General features: G+C 37.5%; 1 protein-coding gene across 8 annotated transcripts; it reads left to right on the forward strand.

The window, feature by feature from the left end:
* Window positions 1-24,503, forward strand: LOC125240793 (serine/threonine-protein kinase mig-15). 8 transcript variants are annotated; one of them, XM_048148876.1, is made up of 22 exons: window positions 1-272; window positions 463-528; window positions 4,885-5,092; window positions 5,546-5,722; window positions 5,918-6,149; window positions 6,492-6,620; window positions 6,738-6,968; window positions 7,459-7,532; window positions 9,327-9,411; window positions 9,529-9,652; window positions 10,150-10,170; window positions 10,559-10,655; window positions 12,224-12,353; window positions 13,251-13,371; window positions 14,141-15,085; window positions 15,989-16,114; window positions 19,638-20,040; window positions 21,861-22,081; window positions 22,547-22,737; window positions 22,827-22,953; window positions 23,127-23,261; window positions 23,346-24,503. In XM_048148876.1, the coding sequence occupies exons 1-22, from the start codon at window positions 207-209 to the stop codon at window positions 23,592-23,594; spliced, it is 4,158 nt and encodes a 1,385-aa protein (XP_048004833.1). In that variant the 5' UTR covers window positions 1-206; the 3' UTR covers window positions 23,595-24,503. The 8 variants fall into 8 exon arrangements, with proteins under 8 accessions (XP_048004833.1, XP_048004834.1, XP_048004836.1 ...); XM_048148877.1 differs by having other exon boundaries at window positions 23,133-23,261; XM_048148879.1 differs by having other exon boundaries at window positions 19,836-20,040.
* Window positions 24,504-24,680: the final 177 nt, after the last annotated feature.

A 24,680-nucleotide genomic window follows, 5' to 3' on the forward strand; every position in this document is an offset into this window, starting at 1 on the left:
CACCGGGTGTGTGTGCGACGTTCAACTTGTGTATTTGTAATTTACTCAATTTTAATAGTAAACAATGTGTTTAATATATTAATCAAATGTACAATGCTAAAATATAATTATTTTGTAGTCAATGTCGTATAACAGTAGTTTCTTACACTTACTGCATTGATGTGAGTTCTCGTGCTTTGTCTTCGCGTGTGACAATATACTCCAAAATGGCGCATCAACTCGCACCGTCTGTAAATTGTTCATTGGACGACATTGACCTCAGCGCTCTAAAGGTAATATTTTGAAATAAACTACTGTTATTTTCTATCTAATCTAATTAATTGGGAGACCCTAATTCATAAGGTCCAAGTGAAATTCTCAATCAATTATTGAAAGGGCAATGATCTCACTGGGCGTGATTCATAGTGAAGGTTTAATAATGAGGCTTTATCGTGCAATTAAGAGTATAATGCGTCATTTCAGGATCCCGCTGGTATATTCGAACTCATAGAAGTGGTTGGCAATGGCACTTATGGACAGGTGTATAAGGTATGTCTTATTTTACTTGGTCACATCTACACAGGTATGTATTTTACATCTACCCTTAAATCCGGTCGCGAATAGATACATAACGTTGGCTTATCGTAGGTAAATATATGCACTTAACATTTGTTTGCTAGGCGAAATGTATGTTATGGTACATAATGTAGTAGGTACCATATATTTATTACCAATTGGATTCAATCTAGTACTAATTGTTTGCTAGTTGAGACTAAACTATGTTTCAGTATGTCATTATAACATAACATGAATTGATTCCTACTCTAATCCCACTTAAATATGGTAACATAACATTATATATGTATAATTTTGTGCTACTTATTATTGGTGCATGATAACAGATAGTGCAGAACTGGAATAGTGTACTTTAAATAAATAAAACAATGTGTCACACTGATAACTAATGTTTAACAAATTCTATTATTATGATAATTATAGTGTGGAATACATTCAATTGTGATGAAATGTGTTTTGGCATGACTAATCGCCTGAAAGATTTGGGAATTATTATACAGGAATCCCAGATTTGCATTATTAAATGCCAAAAGATGAAGTTACTGTTCATATACATATGTTAATCCTTTAAACAAGAAATAAGAATGTGCAAAGTTAAACAGACTCAAAAAATTAAAACTTTTTTAGTGACAAGTTATAACAAAAATTATTAACTCTATCATAAAATAATTAAATTTGTTTATTGTGTGCAAATATCATTGTTTTAGTTCTTCCAAATCATATGTTTATATATAACTAGCTTTTACCCGCGGCTTCGCCCGCGTAATAAAAGTATTCATTAAGATTTTCATTTGGATCCGTAGGTTTCTCTGTAGGTATATTTATCTGCGATTATTTCGATTGCACATAATACTTTTGCTTGCAATGATTGTAGAATTACACATCGACCACAGCGTAGGTAATTCTAAATACGCTGGGGAAACCTTTATAAACATCCCACATAGCCCGTATTTCGACACTATGATCGGTGGGTAAAAAGTACTTTTTTCTATTATCCCTTAAACATTTTTACATTTTGCTTATACTTATCGCAAACGTAATCTTCAAGCAAGCAAACAACGATCGTCTTAGAGCACATTGATTGTAAAAGACCGCCGACCGATTATCCGTATCCCTCTAATGATACCCATATTATCCGTATCCGTATCCCTATCTCTATCCCTATCGCTAACGCTAACACTACGCTATCCCTATCCCTTATCAAGATAACACTTTAAGTTCTCGCGCTTTGTACACATATTTAAAGTCACATACAGGTCGAACGCGATTAATTAACATTATTTTTACCTTTTTTCCCAACGTTTCGGCCAGGTTGCACTGGCCGTGGTCGCGGAAGACTGACGTCCCAGCAAAATGTCACCGGAGATGTAAACAACACAAAACTACCCGATATTAATTTATATAAATGTTCGGGGTAGACAAAAAAAATATAATCTACCCGCTTTTAGTTAATGTTTATTTCCCACCATGTTTATTTTAAAGGTAAAAATAATGTTAATTAATCGCGTTCGACCTGTATGTGACTTTAAATATATGTTTAATGATTTCTTATCAAGTGCTAAAATATAAAGTTTCATGGTTTTATCATTTAAAATTAAGAAATCTTTTTCTTCTTTCTTTCTTTCAACCTCTTTTTCAACCCCTTCATCCCTTTTTTTCGAAATAAAAAGTAGCCTATGTTCTGTCTCAGGGTCTAAAGATTGTCTGTTCCAAATTTCATCAAAATCGGTTGCGTGGTTTAAGCGGGAAAGCGTAACAGACAGACAGAGTTACTTTCGCATTTATAATATTAGTATGGATTAGTATGGATAAGATGGTTTACTAAAACTATTTATTTTTAATCTCCTAATAAGATTTTTATTCACACTGAAAGACGACTTTTAGACTAATAGAAATATTCTAGTTGTAGACATACCAATTAATGACAGAAATCCAGGGAAATGTACTTCTCTTATACATATGTGGCTGGCTAAGCTACCATCCACACTCATAAGACGCATGTCTTGCGGCGCGCAACGGACGTCTCCGCCACGCCGCCTGAATGTAATTCAAAAAACGTCTCCTCAGTATAGTCCTCAGGTGGCGTGGCCTGGGGGCGCGTCTTACGTCCTTCCTATACAAAATGTACTGGGAGACGTTTTTTGAATTACATTCAGGCGGCGTGGCGCGGACGTCTGTTCCGCACCTCAGGACATGCGTCTCTTAAGTGTGGCCGGTCCCTAATAAAGTTATATAAATTGTGTGATGGTTTAGGTGGTTTCGCACAGTCTAAATATTCTATAGTATAGACATAGACAAAGTAACAAAAATGTGTTTATTCCTAAACTAAACTGTATGTATATTCAATACCCTGTACCTGTCATATCCTTGTCCTGTTCACTAAATTAAGTTTGAACAATGGAAATTTATACCAAATTATTTAATAAATAAGGTAGATTTTCCTTTGTTCACATTTTAAATAAAAAATTATAAATTTTGGTATAACCAGCCGTGCAGGCTTTTTGTTCAGAACATGCGAAAAATGTAATGATTATGTTCTTTCAAAATCACACTAGGCAGGATGAGGATAATGTAGTAAAATACCACTTTCAGACAAAAAGTACCACCTTATTGATTGGATAGTTCCTACAATGTTATTGCAAGTACTGGCTAATTGGCGTTCAATAAAGTTGAACTTTTGTCTTAAGTACCAACATGCTTTATTATGGTCAACATCATACCTTGGGTTTTGGGTGAGCTAATACATATTTAAACTTTGTTTTTTGTAAAATTTTCATGTCACTATTAATTTATTTTATTCATCATTTAGTAGCTCCAAATGTTTCAATATATGGTTTTTGCAGTTTTTGACTACTCAATTTTAAACATTCCCACACCCAAAACCTGGGGTTATTGTCATTTATATAGCTGCACTGCACATAATTATTGTTTGTTGCTCTGGCCTTGCATGATGCACATCTCTCTTGTTTGAGTAAAATAAACATGCGAATGTTTGAAATTATTTTATTCTATTTTTGTATAATTATATACCTACTATTCCTCATACCAGATTAAAAATAAAGTGGCAGGGAAAAGAGCACCTGGTACCCTAATAGCTTTTTGACTTAATAGATTTTTATTTAACCTATTTATGAATATGATAACATATTGTGGTAACAACTAATTATGCCATCATTTAAAGTACGAAAGAATACATTAAGTTCATTATGAACTAAGAAGTTCATGAAGTGTAGATTGTTATGCTATTTGCGTAGATACGTAAATATAGATTATTTACGATGTAAACCAGCTTTGCGACTTTTATTTTTTATGGAAGATAACTAATCCCAAGTTAAATATTGATCAAGTTCTTATTATAATCTGCACACCTATGTTTTTTTTTTATATTCAATACCTTGTGAGCTCAACTATTTTCGTTGCTGTGAGCCCAATCTTATTAACACACAAGTAATGATTGGTACTAATAGGGCGTTTGTACGCATCACAATTAAAGAGTCCAGTCAATTTGTGTCAATGAACTTGGTTAATTTAATTAAATGCTATTTAAGGAGACAATGAATGAAAGTTATACAAGTACAATAGTTTGTATGTTGCATTATTTTTCTTTGTGTAGCACATTTTAATTACATATTAAACTGTATACAGTATAATTATACACCCTGTTTTTATTGAATTCCGTTAACTTTAAGGAAAGATTATTTAGTTTAAATGTAATCAATTTCTCTAAGAAACTAGCCTCTTACCTCTTACGGTTATCGAATTATTAAAAAAAAATTAATTACTGACCACGTGTGTTGCATCCCTTACCACTTCCTAATGTTATTTGTTTTGACATGTGCCGTCAATCACTTGACACTAACTTGAATATTATTCTTAAGGGTCTCACACACTAATTAATACATTTATTATGTATGAAAACGAGGAAAAACATTTGTTGGCGAATTTAACTAAAAGTGAGAAGATGAGTAAGAACCTAACGACGTATCGAATTTAACGGAAAACAAAAAAACACGGTGTATATATTTCACTATGTTTGTATATTTATCATCAATTCATTACATACTGTCTTTAGTAGGTATTTCTTTATTTATTTATTCCTTAAATTAACACTAAACATGTCAATCGTACTGAGGGTATTATAGTTGACCGTAACTATTTTAACTTTTCTTGTAAATTAGTCTAAAAAGTATTTTGATTTTAGTTTTCTATCTGTAAGTCTTGTTGTGTCTTTATTATTTAGTGAGAACGTCATCACCTTTGGAATTGATGCCAATATGTTTCACTTTCAACTATTAAATCATACTATTCAACTTCGTTTTTTAAACACAGGGGCGCCATACCAAAACCGGCCAGCTCGCGGCCATCAAGGTTATGGATGTCACAGAGGATGAAGAGGAGGAGATCAAACTTGAGATCAACGTGCTAAAGAAGTATTCCAACCACCGTAACATTGCGACATACTACGGCGCGTTCATTAAGAAGAGTCCTCCGGGCAAAGATGACCAGCTCTGGCTGGTGATGGAGTATTGTGGAGCTGGTAAGTCTCATCCAAAATGGCATTTGACATATAACAAAGACATCTATAACTCCGTATAGACGGATCAAGTCTAAGAAAAAGACGTACCTCAAAGCCCTAGAGAAAAAGGTACGGTGGCCTAGATGGCGTTACACCTTTGGGGAATGCTCGGCTAGATGGCGCTAATATTAATAATAAATATAATAATGCACTGTAATTATACATTTTACTTTGACAGTAACTCTCTCTAATACTCAATCCTCTTTGCATAAGGATAATAGTCCTGAAAAGAGTAGGACATTTTAATTTAAAGAATACACTGCTAAAACAATTTGAGTTCCTTGCAAGTACCGAATAGGTATGCACTAGGACTACGATGCATATGAATTTGATTTTGTCTGTTTTATTGAATTCATATTTATTTTAAACTGAAAAATACGTAGCATCAAGCATTTTTCTTTCTGCTCCTTACAGGCTCGGTAACAGACTTAGTAAAATCAACAAAGGGTCAGTCTCTCAAGGAGGAGTGGATATCGTACATATGCCGGGAGATATTGAGAGGTCTCAGTTATTTACACTCCAACAAAGTCATCCATCGCGACATCAAAGGGCAAAATGTCCTTCTTACAGATAACGCTGAAGTCAAGCTGGGTAAGCGATTTTTTTGACGTTACATCATCTTATGTTTAACCCTCACTGCCATATCATTCATGTAGTAAAGACCTTGCTGCATGTCCCTTCCGCAACAACGGATTAAAAATAAGATATTTAAATAAATAACAAAACTTATGTAATATGTAATTATTTAGTGTAAAACATTAAGTAATCTGATTGTGTTGCCAACAGTGGATTTTGGAGTATCAGCACAACTGGACAGGACAATCGGCAGGAGAAATACATTCATCGGCACTCCATACTGGATGGCGCCGGAGGTGATAGCGTGCGACGAGAATCCCGACGCGACTTACGACAATCGCTCTGACCTTTGGTCGCTCGGTATCACTGCACTCGAGATGGCCGAGAGTCAACCACCTCTGTGCGATCTGCATCCTATGAGAGCTCTCTTTCTTATCCCAAGGTAATTTACTTGCCCAGTTATTTATAATATTACGAATTACAAATAATACTATGAATATTTTAACTAATTCTGGTTTTGATTCCGTTCCCTAATTGTTCTGGAGTTAATACGTGAACAGTATTATAAAATTACACAATTATACAATGTATTTCACATTAACAATTTACAGATTTAATAATAATAAGGGAAACTAAAAATCTCTTTGTGATTGGGATTCATTGTTACGCTGATCAAGCCTATTTTGTTTTTGCCCATTATTTCTAAACTTTAAACTAATGTATTCTTAGAAAAAGTATACCTAAATGGCATTTATGTTTCACTTATCTTTTTTGCACATTACAGGAACCCTCCGCCTCGTTTAAAGTTAAAGAAGTGGGCGAAGAAATTTCACAGCTTTATTGAGACTGTTCTTGTCAAAGATTATCACCAGAGGCCGTACACCGAGCAGCTACTGAAGCATCCTTTTATCAGGTATGTACATGAAATACACTCGTTTAATATTAACATTAGAAAAGGTCTTTTAGATTTACCACTCGACACTAGAGATATGTATGGGTATATCAAATATTTGTTAATTATTTATTTCAGGGATCAGCCAACAGAGAGACAAGTACGAATACAGCTGAAGGACCATATAGACAGGTGTAAGAAAAGAAAGCAAGACAATTCTGTGCGCGAAGAGTACAAATACTCAGGGTCGGAAGGCGAGGAGGAGGAGAACGCCGTGGCGGGCGAGCCGTCGTCCATCGTGCACAACGCGGCCGCGCACCCCGGCGGCGACACGCTGCGCCGCAACTTCCAGCAGATACAGGAGGGCCGGTGCGTACTCTCACACACCACTTCCTACAACCCTGCTGAGGGCCACACATTACACGACCACTGTAAACCTTATTGCATTGAGTCAGTGAGTGCATGACTGAGCCAACTGGCCTACGTGACAAACCGCAAGTGCGCCCGCAAGAATTTCATATCACGGCATGGTTTTATGAAATGTTGTTCTTTCAACCATCCATGATCCATGTCTTGAATATTATACTGTGTGATAATGATAACATACATATATCTAATATCTCGCAGGTATCATAATTTGCATGAAAATGTAAAATCGACTTTAGTACACCAGTGGAATGTTTCAGAGATACACTTTGGCATGATGAAGCCAATCATGATTTTTTAAACAATATTTTTTGTCCCATGAAAATCAATTTGGGTGTCAGACTTGTTGACAAAAAAACGTATGTTCAGCTTTAGATATATGTCTGCGCGTGGGATCCTACTGTAACATAATAATATATTGTCAATAACTCAGAGCCGCCGAAGGAGCGCAGCCGCAGCCGCCGCCGAAACGCAACAGCAAGCGCGAGGAGCGTGAAGAAATTCCAGGTACTTGCACTAACTTTTGCTATAATATAAATAGGGAAAATGCAATCATTTTGTTCAAAATTACCATGCGTTTTCGAAGAAAATAAAATATCCCATACACAATTATATCTTTCGATATGGTTTGCGGACCGACTGTCATCAGTTTAAAATGGCCTCACAGTAGGGTGTTTCATTTTTCCAAAATTTTGATTTATCTTTGACTTCGCTTTTCTTCTTGGTTCTACACCTATACAGAGCCCATACACCAAAAATCAGGGAAATCGGACAATATTTAGAGGTCGCGCTCTGTGACAACTTTTGTCTGAAGAAGTTAGTATGGGCGCAGGAGAGGCTAGAAACAAAACTTATGTAACTTCTTGTAGGAGGTGGTTTAAAAGTGATTTTAATGAGTAGTTTTTATATTGAAGCAAATTCTTTTTTTAAAATGACTAGTAGACGTGGCATATAGTCTCTAGTTAAGGTTCCTTATGGTCATTTTTTGGACGCTCGACTTCCTTCTGAGGAACAAGTTTGTTGGTTTTTTGTCCTGTTTTTGGCATGAAGCAGTGGTCTCTCGGCACTCTCGGGGCACTAACAATAGGATAGGTAGATGATATCAAGCGCCACATTGGCTATCACCAGGTCCTCCATGGACCAGCTCAGGAAAATATGGAGAATCAGAAACATCACAAATGCAACTAAAATTCGACTTGTCAGGGCATTAGTATCTCCCAATTTTCCCATACCTCTTCACGGTGCTGAGACGTGGACTTCAAGAAGATAGATGTCCTAAAAATGTGGTGCTGCAGAAGAAAGCTAGGAGTATCCTGGACAAGGTTCAGATGCGATGGACCGGCCAAGTCAAGGCTGCACTCAGTGGCCCACTCTACGACTGCGTAAGGAATGGCGATGTTAAGCTTAACAATGTTAAGCTTGCTACCACCCCTGATGTGACGATTACCACTCCGCCAAGAGTATGACGACAAAGAAGAAAACAAGATCGTTCTTTGACTTCAGTATTTTGACCGGGATATAGACCGTACTTACCTTTTTGATTTTTGTCTTCGAACTATTTAATGTCCAGGACGTTAGCGATTATTTTAGCCCTAATACCAGAGACTTGGTCGATAGTCTGACAATGGTCTATGATACCGCAAAGAACAGTATAACTATATATTTAATAATAAAAATTAGCGCTCCAGTCAAAGATGAAGAGCAAAACGGTTCTCGCTGAAAGTCGTCGAACATTACAGAAAATGCGTTACTACTTAAGCGAACAAAAGATAACGTTGCGGCTTACATATGTAAGCTAAATGATGATGATGACTTATTTTAGCAAGAATGGATGTTACAACTGTTGTATTTTAAGTTTAATACGTTTTTTTACATTCAAATAATTTACAACTAATTTGAAAATAAAATTGAGTAACATTACTTTTCAGTGACTTTTTTTCAAACTGTTCATCAAGCGCGACCTCTAAACAACGTCGAAATCACTTGAAATTTGGTAATAAGATAAGCTAGAACCGAAAGCCGAGCGAAGTCAGAAAAAATCTCACAATTTTATTTTTTCCATACAAATATGAAACACCCTACCTCACAGTCACACGTATACATTTGGTACACAAAATGGCGTGTAAGTAACAAGGTGACTCATTATAGATTCTTTATTACATTCTACTTTAGTAGATCTTTATTGAACCAAATTAGATTGATGAATAATACCTACCTATCGTTTAGTGCATCTTCCCTATACGTATGCGCGTTATTCGTACTGAGTGTGCATTAAATTAATTTGTGACGTTTGTGCCGCAGAGCCCGGCCCGCCGGCCAGGCCCTCCATTCCTCAAAGACTGATTGTAGTGCCAGATCCGCAGGCACAACAGCCTAACAGATACAGGTAATTTTCGTGGCTTGTCGTTTTTTGCAATACAATTAATACATCTAACATATTTTCAATTAACATGCTGTCAACAAGGACCGTGTCCATCATTTGTCACGTTTATGTTTGCACCAGGCCACTTCCGCCTACCCCGAAGTCGTCCGGCTCGTCCAACAGCTCGGGCTCCAACAACGGCACCCCGCCGGCCAGCGGCCCGCAGCCGCCGCAACGTGGCTCTCACCACATGTTCAAACCCATGGTAATTACAGACATATCTGTAAGCTCTTTAATTGAGTTGTGAAGTCTTACTAAACCAGCATTGTAGGTAGAAAATTCATGTACGAAATCTCGACCCTCGGCGCATTCATGATTCATATTCGCAGAGCTTTTCTACTGGTTTGTCAACCTAAGGACAGATATATTAAGGAACAAACGTAGTTTAGCTAGTTTTTACCATATATCTGCCACACCACCAATTCCCTAAGGTTCTGCTACTACTTGATTCTCTTATCGGTCCATACCAGTTGAAAGCTCGATTGTGGACGCTTCCCATACAGCTACACTGCGGTCGCGATAATCAACAGCGTTTCCAATTATTGTGTCTTAGGCATTACTGAGTAGTTCTATTTTAACGTTTTTGTAGTAGTAAAGGATAATTGTACAATGTTTCAAAGATCAAGTTTTTATTTGCTTTTTGTTTTTATTTCATGTCACGCTGTATACTTTGTTTGCACCTGATTTATACTTCAACTGCAGCTTCCACCACGAAAACCAGAGGTGGGTCCCAATTTTTATTTGCATTTAATTTTCATTTACTATAACATGACTTTAGTATGTTAGCGCTGCGCGCTGATGCAGTATTGAAATTGTGATGAGTCTTTTTCTATACAGATAGAAAAAAAATATAGTCCTCGCGCACTCGTGCTAAGTCTCATGGGAGTAGTAATTGCCCTCGGTATACGTTTGTACCGTATTTGCTTTTTTGAACTTGGAAAATTTGTAAGTGAGATAACGATACTACTTTAATGTTCTATTTAAATACAATGGTAGCACGTATACCTACTGGTCGTAGAATTACCTTCAACAATTTAATGTCGAGGGCAACAGTATTAGCTAATAATAATAATATTTTATAAAGTATAACATTATAATTGTGTATTCGAAGGACTTGGACAAGCTTGCTGCTCAGCTGAACGAGTTGGGCGTGGTGTCCGGAGGCGAGCCGCCGAACCGCCCGCCGCGAGCACCCACTAACGGACAAGGTTTGTTTTTACAAGCTTTTATTTAACTTGCAATGTAAGTATAGGTTAAACCACCGTCACTTGGCATATCTTCATCTGATTCGTTAGGATTGATTATAAGGTTTTGGTTTTCGGTTAAATCATTTATCATAGGTTCTCTTTCCCTATATCTTTCTTCGTTTTCTTGGGTTTTTCTGAAAATACTGTGAAACGTTTCTGTATCAAGTGCTGCTATTTCTTCGTTTAATTTTCCCATGACGCTATTAAATGTGAACTCAGTATTGCTAGTTGAAGTCGCGGTGTCACGAATAAAATTTTGCTAAGGACAAACGATATTATTTTATTAAATTAAATTATTTATTTATCCGATGAACTTTATAGCTCATATGAAATTTCACTTCCAAATAAGTATTCAGCTATCGATATATTTTACTTATATATCGGAAGGATGTCCCTATGTTAATTGACGTTATTGCTACCGCGACTTCTATGTCTGCTAATAAGTAATGACAAAATAGGTAAACACCATTTTAACAGCTATGATGATAAAATAATTAAGGCAATAATTGCATATTATCTTTGATTTCTACGATTTATATTACAATCATAATCTGACAATTAATTAATCACATACGAGATATTTTATTTTCTGTTTTGTTTGAAAATTGTTCTATAGACGTAATTCTATAACAAAATAGTAAATAGAACAACTGAGTTGAAACTACCTATATGTAGGTATGTATGTTCGGGTCCAATTTGGAAACTCAGTTTTGAAGCAGATATCTTTAACCGATTGAGCTGAAATTTTCCACACATATGTAAATCACATGACAATGCAATATTATGGTATCGTGGACCTGATCTGATGATGGACCAGAAAGGTGGTCATGTGGACTCTGTAATGAAATATCGTATCACCATCGAGTAATGAGTTTTTAGAAATGTCTCGGAGAGCAGTAGATGGCTGCTGAAAGTAAAGTACAGTCAGCGATAAAAGCTTGTGCCAAAATGTTTCTTTTTTTTTGGAAAGCTTATTATTACTGTAAACCTTTATGATGACAGTCAAGTGTAAAAATATGGGTGTACTAAAGTTGCTCAATAATGAGGAGGCACACTCAAAGGTTATGACAGATGGCGCCATCCTTAGTCCATTGCACTTGCATTGCACAGATAAAGAATTTCATATGTGAGAGCGAGAAGATGATATGTTTTTTCTCTCTCACATATGAATGACAGTGGCATGCGGGATAAAATGTCAGTGTGCCTCCTCATTTTCACCATAGCTTTATATCCACGAATTAACAGTTCACTTGACCCTACATGTATAGTGAGCGAGAGATCTAAGGGCGCTTTCGGGCTAACGCTTTATATGAACGTATCGCACGTGTAACTTCCTTAATTTGAAATCGCCCTCGCTAGTGTTTTACCACGAGGAAAGAAGAAAATGATCATTTAAAAACCTAGTTTTGTTGAAGTGGTGTATAAGTAAATGCCACCAAAATTCCGCGTTGTTTTTATTGAAAAAAATTAAGTAGGTATACATAATATTGCCAGTCTTAAATGTTTATTTCACAATATTTGATTGTCAGGTCCACCGGTCGAAAGGAATGTCCCTGAACCAACGTTTGACGACTCCGACAGCGATTCTGACCCTGAAGAGAGTGGTGGTCGAGTACGCAACGACGGCACTCTTCTTGCCAGTGACCCTCCGAAACCGCTGTGAGTATGCGTAATAGGCGTATGACACGTTTCAGACACCACATCCTCATAAATCGGCCTTAATATACGGCGTTAGGATGTTTGAAAATAAACTACTTGCCGTTTACAAGCTTTAACGTAACATGCAGTGTTTGTAGTAGATGACTTGAAACTGGACTGATGATGGATACACGAGGTGGCCACGGTTACTTGTTGATAAAGTAACGCAAACGTATTTATTGTATTCGGGGTTGTTAAAATTGATTAGTGTTAGATGCCTGTGGAAAGAAAAGCACAGTTTATAAACGAGTTAGATAAATGTACTTATGGATTTATTTCAAACGCGAGCTGTCGTTGCAATGCTCTTTTGCAAAGTAAATGCTGAACTTCACCCACAATTCCACATGAATTTGTGAAATATGTCAGGAAATTGAGGAATGTCTATCTTCAAACATTTTACGTCCAAGCACTAAAGTTGCGAATACAATTAAAAATTATAATGAACAGATGCACAATTGACACATACATTCAAACCGGTCAAAATCATAACCAGCCTTTTGCGTTGCTAAAAAATATAGATACCTCATTTGTATGAAGTTTCCTTGAAAAAATGACGCTTAACACTTTCGCAACTAAGAACCCGCCTGGTAAGCACTCGGGAACTTCGTTCAGATGCCGGACAATAGTCACCAATACGCGTAGTGCGCCTTTTTCGTCTAGTAGTGAATGTGTTAACATAAACCGATGTGACCTATAGATACATATTGTATTTTATTGTCTTTTGTCATAAATAACAGCATATTGTTTCGATAACGTACATATTATTTGCGTTTTCTGTTACGTTTCCGCCCTTTGATTTGTCCACCCGTCCCGCCCCGTTTGTTTGGTTCCGCTTGGCAGTCCCGAGTTTTGCTACAGAGGGGGCCTGAGTGCGGTGTCCGAGGAGAGCGGCGGCGCGGCGGGCGGCGCGCCCACGCGCCCGCTGCCGCCCACGCCCGACGACGACGCGCACAGCGACCGCACGCTCGTCATGAAACGGGTCAGTACATACACCACGCACATAGAACACACACTGCTTATGCCGGCCGGGAACACACTTCAAGTTTTGCACATGTATTCAATATTTCGATTTTACACTATCGAAGTTACAAATTGTCTATCTACATGCTTTAACCCAATACTAGAGGTATTATGTAGAATACAAATTAGATGATTAAATATAAAATATCCTTTAGTATTTTGAACACCTAGGAATTCTGATCATACAATCACCTCGATCGTGTCTGACATGACATGATCTTTTTTATAGAGCAATAAGAGCGTGTCAGATAATTTTGCGGAGTTCGAAGGATTAATTAATTATGAATGCACAAGTGACTGTACAAGATTATTACTATATACTACTATGTATAGTGCAAAACTTCCAGTGTGGCATTTGTCCTTTATTTAGCAAGGTTAGCTGAACAAAAAGCCATAAAATATCGAATCAGTGTTGCGCCAAATTATTTTTTCCTGGAAATAATGATACAAAAGAACTGATAACATACTCGCACACAGTTGTGTTGCATCAGTTGAGCTAGCCTCGTTGATTTTATAGAATTTCCATTAAATTACAAAGGTTTTGTTGTGGGTACCATTCTATTAAGCATAATAATTATTATAGTTTAACTTCCACATTTTTTTTCACGCCAAAGTAAGATAAGTGAGCAGAATTCTTTGGTCTTAGGGTTAATTGCCTGGTGTTTAACTTGTTTCTTGTTACCTTTATTTATTTGTATTTTTTGTGTGGCGGTGTTGACAAACTACAGAAAGAGAATACCGAAAACAATTCCGTTCCTACCGAAGTGGATGAAGCCGTCCTGCTGAAAGATTGGGACTTTGCTAGATTTTTCCCGTCCAAGAACGCTGATGCGACAAACGAGAAACAGAGTCAGATTAAAGAAGGAGATCAAAAGCGCTTGCAGCTTCAGCGTCAGTCAAGGATCGAGATGGAAGACGCTTGGGCCAAGTACAAAGCAATCGCGACGCCGCCTTCGCGCCACAAGCAGCTGTTCCAGAAGCCGCCGGAGAAAACCACCCACGACAAGCTGTCCGACATCCTCAAGTACAAAAAGGAACACGATGCAGAGTTGACTTCTCCAAATAGATTTTTTAGAGGATTCAGAAGAGAGAACTCTGATCTTTTTCCATTACCTAGTACTAGACATTCCGCCATATACTTTCCTAAACACGAAAATCAGGTGGGACCCAGCAAACAACTTAGATCGAGCGGTATCTTCAACAACTCTAGAAAACAACAAATAATGAAACCGCAGAGTTCCGGAGAGCCTATTCTGACAGATTTTATAAAAATGAACGATAGCTTAAAAATGACAGCGCAGGGTGAAGTGAAGAAAAACGACAAAGGGAAATCATCCTCCAGCAATCCGATAGACGCCCTGAAAAGTGTAGCGGCACTGATAAGACAAGACAGCGAAAACAATGGACCGAGTCGCCAAAGTAGCGTGAACAGTGACTCTCCGTCTACGAGTATCTGTTTCACGCCCAGCGCTTCGTTTGAGAAAGCGGGCACTCCGGACTTGACCGCCGGCACGCTGGAGAACTCGCAACAACAGCAGGACTCTGCTAACGCAGTTAGGCCTCGAAGAGAAAAGACTGAATCCGATATAGTGTTTCGAAGGAATTCTCACTATAGCCGTCACACTGACCTTATCCCCGGTTGTGGGCAGGAAGCGGTACTCGCTCAGGATAAGGTAATTGCTCCCAGCTCAGGATAGTTTGTTTCAATTACTTACATTATGGTATGAGGGTTTGATTTTCTAACACTTAACTACAACTAACATGAATTGACGGTTGTATACATGCTTTTATTCAAATGACTTACACTTGTAGCTAATTTATTATCTCAGAAATAAAGAATTCGGGAATGGTTTCATATTTCAAAGAGGAATATATTTGTATTGTATATGTTAATACTATAAAAGGCTTTGGCTTTGTGGATATTTGACTGCATCTGTTTGGTGATGTGCATAGACGTTTACGGTTTGGCTGGGAACTCTTCTTTTCGTGACGGGAAAAAGATTCTATAAATATAGTCATCTGAATCCTTGCTCATACGTCTTACATTTTGGCGTGATACTGTTTTATAAAATAAAGATTGTATCATAAATTTTAAGTTATCAGTAACAAAAACGTAAAACATAGTAGAAACAGTTTTAATGGGATCTTGGATTAACAGCTTGTATTAATTTATGGTCGGATTAACTGCAAGTCTGGATTCTCACTTACTAACTAACCACTACGAACATTATACACTGCGCGAATACCGTCTTCCTGCCAATATATGCGAAATTGAAAATGTTACGAACACATTTGGAACCTAACAGTTTGAGAATGAACTTCTAACGAATACATAAGAGAAGCCGAAAAGAACACGATTCGTGAATTACTACTGTGAATGTCTTCTACTATTGCATGTTTTGGCTGCCGTGTTTGTGTTTGTCACGTTCAGTTGCCGCCGGACTTACCATAACGCTGGAAATGAAATGTAACTTATGAGGTTTGCAATGTAACTAGCGTAGCGTCGCCGCAGAGCGTCTGTTCGGCGGCGCGCCACGCCACGTAGGGCGTGGAGAATAGCTTGTGTTGTGCCGCAGGGCCGCGGGGGCGCGCCGGGCGCGGAGGGCAGCGGCTCGCGCACCAGCTCCGTGCTGCCCGACCTGCTCAGCCAGGCCGGCCAGCCCACCACGCCGCCGCGCCACGACAAGTCCACCAGCGAGGAGGTGAGCTATTCCACCACTCACTCTCACTCCTACATTTTTACCTACGATAGCTTATTTGTAAACAAAACTCCCTTGCGTCATGCATAATTAATTCAAATTTGGGCTACATAAGAATGAACCAGTTATGTTACACTAAAGCTGAAAATCAGTTCCTACAACAATGGCTATGAACATGTTAATTATATTCGTAACTTTATGGTATGGGATGATCCAAAATATTTCGAGCAGTTCATTAATTCGTTCAATCATAGAGTTAGTAGTAGTCACAGAACACCCCACTAGAAGCCTAATGCAAGCGATATTGTTCGAGACGCAAATCACCAATCCTTGCGGGGTGAGGCGGGCGCGCACGGTGCTGCCATTGGTCGTTTCAAATAATGGCGCGCCTTTACGATTAGCAGTAGGGATGGGAATGGGACTTGTCTATTATAGACAATGGTACCGGTACCAGTACTGTGGTGAATTTGTTTTGCAACAAATTATAATATTATAATTAAATTATAATAAGGCCTAGTTACCCTTCGGGTTGGAAGGTCAGATGGCAGTCGCTTTCATAAAACTAGTGCCTACGCCAAATCTTGGGATTAGTTTCCAAAGCGGACCCCAGGCTCCCATGAGCCGTGGCGAATGCCGATGCCGGGATAACGCAAGGAGGATGATGATTGTGATAGCACCTCAATAAAAATCGTTCTAGTAACTAATAACTAAACTGTGCATTTTTACTTACGTTTACTAAGTTAAATTACCAACTAAATATTCTAAACTAATCAATCAACGAAATAACACTACAGACTACAGATTCTAGATAATTATTCACAATTACAAATCTGCTTTCTTTTATATTTCATAAAATAGTAGCACATGGTACGAACGGTAGTACGAAGTTCCCGCAACAGACATAAACTAACATGGCCCATCCCTAGTCGTTTACGTGAAAGGGATAGCATATCGCATTGTTCACTAGGCAAAAAGGGATGGACGCGCCTCGGCGCCGCTCAGTACAACCATATTGACCATTATAAATGAACTCCGCGGATAATAAACTATATTCAACAAAATAATTAATTTGACTTAACTGTGGAATGTTATTCCATCTTTTTTATATGTAGAAGTGTTAGAAGACTTGCCACACCACTTTGTGCTGCAAGAGACAATTGTTTGCAACCAAATTTGATTATTTAAGATTTTTTCCCGAGCGGACACGAACACTGTTAGCGGGTCGTATACTTGGGCGCTACTAATCGGTGTCGCACGCGTTCAAACTTTTATAAACCTGATTTGTCGTATGCTTGGTGACCGCGAGTCGCCCTGTAAGGGCCGTCTTGTTGTATTGGTCTGTGGTAGTAGTACTAGAAGACGGAGAAAATTATTGAAATAAAAGATATCAAAAGTATTATATACATAAAGGATGGGTGTAAACTACTATTGTCATTTTCATTATGATTGTTTGGATATATTTTACGCACTTGCCTACATTGAACAGAAGTATACCTACCACAAAATACTAGTAGTCACTTGTGCGTCTACTAAGAGTCGCACTTAAAATCCATAATGAAAGAAAACTTTAGGAACTGGTTTATCAGCTTAGAGTGATATGTTTTTATTATTATTGTGCTTTGTGTATAACACCAGCCCCTTTAACACAACTTGCCTTGTCGCGCGCGAGTCCATACATCAAGCGCAACTTCAAGTATGGACTCGCGCGCGACAAGGCAAGTTGTGCTAAAGGGACAGATATGAATGTAGTTCAAAGTTTGAATCATATCCTACTATTTGCGTTAACGGCAATACATGAATACACCTATCACGGTGGGGCTTTATTTATATTCCATTTTTGACACGCTTACAACATTTTAAATGTTTATTTATTCATACTTATAAAATACCGACAATGTCAATGACTAAAGTTCATTTAGATTTGTGTATAAACGTATACTATAACAAAAATGATGAAACCTAAGTACTTATGTTTAACTGAATGAATCTTTGTCTAACCATTAGGTTTAGCACAAGAGTGCCGCGACACTATTTATCGCACCGCACTAGTTTGAAGGTTACCTGACCTCTCTAATTACTAAAATCTGAAAAGAATGGTAGTACCTAATCTTACTGTTACACCGTGTGATGAATTGATGATGTTTATTTTGTTTCAATCTTGTTCAGAATACTATTAAGTGCTGAGGTTTTATCGTTATTTCGTTTAACATTATAAAGCTACTTGATAATAATGAATACTCAGTCACATTTATTTTGTGACCGAGAATGACTTGTGGGTTCAGCTTTTGGTATATCATATTAATGTTATAATGGTTGTCGATCATGCAAACACCCCGGAGACATCACCTACGACCGCTCTGAAGGCAGCGCTAACCCTGCGTAAGTATGAATCGCATTGATGCAACAGGAACTGCTTCTATATTCTCTCATAGACGTTCGTTTTTGTTGAAAGTTAGTGCTGCATCTTACTTCTTCCTGTATACTTTATGCATTATCTGAACTGCTTCCATTATATCGAACTGTCACGTCAAATGCCAGCGATATATTTACTTGAGCTTTTAGTTAGCAAAGATGCCTTTTAGGCTGCTTAATAACAGTAACAAATAGAAAAATGAGTGGCAATTTTAAATGAATACGTATGGTTGCAATTCCTTGCCGCGTTCCTGGCTGTGGGCAGACATGACCTGTATATACCTAGTATGTTACCTTTAGGCGCTTGCGCCTACATTTTAACTCTGGGGCAAGTGGAAATTTAACAAACTCGTATGTACAGTCAGCAGCAGAAGTAGCGTAGCGGGCAAGGTGTTCAAAATGAACTTGACACGCCCTTACTGTCTTAAAAATAAGATCGTGTCAAGTTCATTTTGAACACCTTGCCCGCTACGCTACTTCTGCTGCTGACTGTATATGAAAATCAGCAACTAGTATTTTTATTCGTACATCGCTCTAGCTACTTCAAAATGTTGTATTTTTGACCAGCCGTAAAATCAATTTAAAATTATAATTACCTACATTATGTTTTTAAATACTGTTTGTATTGTATACTTACATTTCAATATACATGTTAATGGGAATGTTATTCATTCATTGCTTGCTGTCATCAAATTCAGTTTACACAGTCATGATACTCATGTCATGATCATAATTGTATCAGTCATCAAGCTAATACATAACTTTCTATATTTAGTGTTGAAAGTTTAACTAATAAATGGAAGATGGGATTAAATGACTAACCAATCACATATTAATAATAATTACTAGAATATAAGCACACCTAAAAATTTAGACTTGCAACGCCTGTCCACAGAATAAAAGAAAAGTATAGATAATTTGAGGTTAGTCCGATTTTTTTTTGTACTGTTTGACAGTCTAAAAGTCTGATAATGATTTACTACATTAGTTCCATGTGAGGCGATAGGTCTTAAAAAACATGTTGGGAGAGGGGTCCAAGCAGAAGTTTAGTCAAACCGCTACGCCTAAATGATTGAACCTGCGCTTTGGTAACATGTTTGTTTTCTCTTTGCAGTATAGGCAAGCGATCGCAGGTGGCACTCCCTCTGCCCACCACCACCACCACCCGCTCCCGTCCTCGGTCCAGTCCACCCCGTCCAAGTCGTTCGTGTCGGGCGCGGCGTCGCCCGCGCCCGCGCACTCGCATGCCCTGCAACACTCCCCCTCCAACTCCTCCGTGGGCTCGCAGCAACAATTCCACCCCCTGCAACAGAAGCAGCGGTCCTTCCTCACGTTCGGCTTCGGCGCCGGCTCCACGGGCAGCGGCACCGGCGGCTCCGGCGGGAACGCGTCGCGCCGCGAGAGCCACGTCAATGTCAATGTTACTCCCACCGGCCACGATCTTTCTTCCGACACTCCCGAAATACGGAAGTACAAGAAGAGGTTCAACTCCGAGATTTTATGTGCTGCATTATGGGGTAAGGCTTTTTGACTGCTCTCTTTACTAATATTTACTTTTGAATGCTTATATTTTAAACCTAAAACCAATAATACCATCAGCATCACCCACGTATTTCCTTCAATTCATATAGTCTGCTGCATAATGTATTTTAAGTCCATCGCTGTAGACAACACCAATTTTAGCATTTTTAAAGTTCAAATTTATCTTTTTATAGAAAGATTTATCTTTTTATTTTAAGAAAGCTCCGTATGCTCGACATATTTCACAATCATGTCTGCAGGATCAGGATCGTTATCAAAACCCAACAGTTTCGCTGCAGGTTTAACTCTTTTTGAATGTATACTGTTGCCTGTTTGCAAGATATTTATAAACAGTTTTGCTCCTATGTTCGACTCCTGTTTTGAGTTCTCTTTAACATTTTTTGTATCAGCAGGCTGTCATTTTTGTCAATCAAACTCTCTCAGAAAATGCGAAAATGCTGTAATGTTTTCCTGAACTAGGCTTTCTTGCGGTAGTTTTTGTGAAGAAAAAAGACTCTTTCCACAAAACTCACTCAGGTCTTCGCATTGGGCCATAGGATATTAGTATCCAAGAAATTACATACAGTTTCGCTACGTTGTTCTTTCGATAGACCATCATTTCAAGAAAAGTAATTAAATGCTAATGAAACTTACTAGTTTAATAGACTGTTACAATTTTGAGGAATACCTAAGGGTAAATAAAGTAAACTAGGTATTTATATGGAAAATAACTTTTTAATGAACTGTCTTTTTGAAAATAATTTCGAACGTAATAATACACTACTTAGTAACACCTAACTGGTAGGGAATGAAACTACCCTTATTATACTACTTATTATAAATTATATCGCTAGCTCAGTCTATTTACTTAAAAAAAAAAACAAATACCTAAAATTTAGAGCATAGGGGTGAGTCAGTAGTTCTGGTACTGGAAGACCGGGTAAAGGGTAAATTTATTAATTAAAAGATTAATTTATGTTGGGCGCCTTTAAAAAAACGAGGAACGCTCTGACCTTGGTGACGTCTAACCGAATTGAGGAGAGGTGGCCGCTGCAGCCACGGAATGGGAGCTCTTCCATACCGAACGCCACAGCCTCCTGTCCACCGGTCCAGGCTCGGGAAGCATCAGCTCTGCTCTGTCTTCGAACGTTAACCTCCAAATCTGAGGACCCCATTCCAGAAAAGAAGCCGGCTTGTGGTTCCGTGCATTCATGTCAATGGAAGGGGTCCTCAGTAATTTTATAAAAATAAAATCATGGTTATGCGATTAATTCGCGATTTAAAATTAGAATGTGGCGCATTGGCCCTTGAAGAATTTTGAAAACCACCCGTCTGTATGAAACCAATAGTTTCTTGAATATAATATCATCTAAATAAAAATATACCTACGAGGTTTGAAAAAATATTGTTACAAGACAGACATGTAAACTTTAAACTTTCATTTATACATGATTTTAGTTTATTTATTTACTTTGTTCGTGATCAAAACTTTGTGCAGATTTTATTCCACATACGTTATTTGAACCCCCAAATAAATTTATATTGAAACTAGCTTTTGCCCGCGGCTTCGCTCGCGTTAGAAAGACACAAAAAGTAGCCTATGTCACTCTATATCCCTTCAACTATCTCCACTACAAAAATCACGTCAATTCGTCGCTCCGTTTTGCCGTGAAAGACGGACAAACAAACAAACAGACACACACACTTTCCCATTTATAATATTAGTATGGATGAAGTATATAGCATGGCGGTCAGTTAGTTTTGAAACGCTTAGATATATTTGTGACATGTTCAATACTATCTTCGTTTGTTTCAGGTGTCAACTTACTCATCGGCACCGAAAATGGATTGATGTTGTTAGACCGTTCTGGTCAAGGAAAAGTTTATCAATTGATCTCTCGACGCCGCTTCCAGCAAATGGAAGTGTTAGAAGGCCAAAATATCCTTGTGACAGTATCCGGAAAAAAGAACCGTGTTCGAGTGTATTACTTAAGCTGGTTGAAATCTAAAATTTTACGCACAGATGGTCTCAGTGACGTAAGTTCTAGTTTCAGAAGAAATAGTTATTTATTTTACAAGGAGCAAATTGTTGTTTAACCGCACGTTCCAATGTTGATACCCGAGCAAGCGAAAGATTCCGATACGAGAACCACGACCGTAGCTAGTGGTTCATAATGTGGAATATTAAGCGTTGCGAGAGTTTCAAGGCACGAAGGTGAAACAAATTTTGGCACAGAGTGACACAAAACATTTTTGATCACACCAACACAAGGAAAATACTAACTGTAAAACATCAAATGAAATGTAATCCATCATTTACTAAACATTCATGATTCAAAATTTCATTTATTTACTTATTTAAAACTATCATTTAAAGGTCATTTCTCATTCGTTTTGGAAGAATCAAAAGAACCTTTACCAGTTAGTGTGGTGAAAAAGTATGTAGATAGAAATTATTCATTTTGTTTCCCAATAGCAACCTATTTTTTTTCCACATTGCAGCAAGTAGAACGAAGAAATGGCTGGATAAATGTCGGCGAGCTGCAAGGCGCAGTACATTTCCGTATCGTTAAATACGAACGTATCAAATTTCTCGTCATTGCTTTGAAAGATTCTATTGAAATTTACGCCTGGGCTCCGAAACCTTATCACAAATTCATGGCTTTTAAGAATTTCGGAGACCTCCAACATAGGTACGTATAATCTCCGTTTACACGTCCCAGTAGTGAGCATTAAACATTTAACCAACAAGTCTGAACCATGTAACTCCTTTTTTTTTCAGGCCTCTATTGGTCGATCTCACTATTGAAGAAGGCACAAGACTGAAAGTAATTTATGGATCAGCTGACGGCTTCCATGCCGTCGATCTAGACACTGCCACTGTCTACGACATTTATATCCCAAAGCATGTGAGTTTTCGTACTATTGCATTATTTCATATCTTTCAAACCGAAAAATTTGACTAAGATTGTTGAGAACAGATCTGTTTCAACTGCTATCTTTTATTGTATTATTATCTTCAACGAGCTCGCGTCGTCATTTTATCCCTGTGCAATATCAGTTTAAAATGTACTCTTTTCAGATACAGGGGGCTATAGTACCACACTGCATTGTCCCTCTGCCGAACTCAAATGGAGTGCAGTTGTTATTGTGCTACGACAATGAGGGCGTGTACGTCAATACGTATGGGCGCGTCAGCAAAAATATTGTACTTCAGGTTGGTATATTTTTAAAAGATACATTTCTGGTCATGTTTAATATTTTACGAAACTGTTTTAATACAATTTGAAATTTGTTACAGTGGGGCGAAATGCCAACATCGGTAGCGTACATTGGAACGGGGCAAATCATGGGATGGGGGAATAAAGCTATTGAAATACGTTCAGTAGAAAGTGGGCACTTAGATGGCGTCTTTATGCACAAGAAAGCTCAGCGGCTCAAATTTTTATGTGAGCGTAACGACAAAGTATTCTTTTCCTCCGCTAAAGGGGGTTCATCTTGTCAGATATATTTTATGACATTGAACAAACCCGGAATGGCTAACTGGTAGTCAGATTAGTAGGACCGCAAAGTCTGTGATGATAGCAGGCGGCCAGAACACATGCCAGTGGAGTAGTTTAGTCAACGTAAGTTAAAACGCGCATTGTTGGCCGTATGGATATCAGAGACTTGATCAATTATACTGACCAGGTAAAGGATATTTCTCTATATCTAAGTGCTCAAAAGACAATCGTAAATACTTAAACGATCCAGCATACGACGGCCCCTATCTTTTATTAATTGTGGCATTTTGTACTGAATATTGTAATTTCAATACATGCTACTAAGAAATATTTAATATTAAGCAATAACCTATAGGATAAATGTTTTGATATTGACAATTATTCATAGTAAGCTAATATTGCTTAGATTTATATTATGTTGCAATGTATAATTTCTAAAAGAAAATGTAATTCAAATCAAAGTATCAATTGATTATTATGCCATATTATATTGTTTGTAATGTTAAGTCAGTTGGGTGATAATACAAATATTAATTGGTTATATAATTTTAACAAAGAAAATGCCATTTTGACCGATGATGATATTAGTATCTTTGATTTATATGGAGTTAAAGAAATTAGTTAAATGTATAAATTATTCTAAACCTTATGGTTAAAACAAGAAGTTGCAATTTAGTCAACTCATTTTGTATCATATTATTATCACATCAAGCTTTACAATTTTATTCAAGGAAATCCTAAAATTTTGATACTATTTATTATTTATTTGCTGTGTACAATATAATTTACATGTATAAAGGTAACTGTGCATATTGAAAATTATATATTTGATGACTTTATTTGAGTATACCTTAGCCCAATAAAATACCAAAAGAAAATTTGTTGTTTTAGATATAATTCCACAGTATTACTAAGCACAAACTGCATCACAATAAAATTTACATAAACCAATCGAATTTATATTATGTAATGCTACTAATCCCCATTCAATATTGTATTGGAAGCAGACATTCAATACATTATTGTAGATATATGATATACCTACTTTGAAATGTTATAAAGGCATGATATTATGCATTGATTCAAACAGAAAAACATAAAAATACCTTCAAAATACGTGATGTATGAAGATC

The sequence above is a fragment of the Leguminivora glycinivorella genome, chromosome Z, assembly GCF_023078275.1.
Source record: "Leguminivora glycinivorella isolate SPB_JAAS2020 chromosome Z, LegGlyc_1.1, whole genome shotgun sequence".
NCBI classification, from domain to species: Eukaryota; Metazoa; Arthropoda; class Insecta; order Lepidoptera; family Tortricidae; genus Leguminivora; species Leguminivora glycinivorella.

Coding starts and splice junctions, on each gene's coding strand:
- LOC125240793 (XM_048148876.1), top strand. CDS start 207: ATGGCGCATCAACTCGCACCGTCTGTAAATTGTTCATTGGACGACATT. Junction 9,412..9,528: donor CAACAGCCTAACAGATACAG/GTAATTTTCGTG, acceptor TGTTTGCACCAG/GCCACTTCCGCCTACCCCGA. Junction 10,656..12,223: donor AGCACCCACTAACGGACAAG/GTTTGTTTTTAC, acceptor TTTGATTGTCAG/GTCCACCGGTCGAAAGGAAT.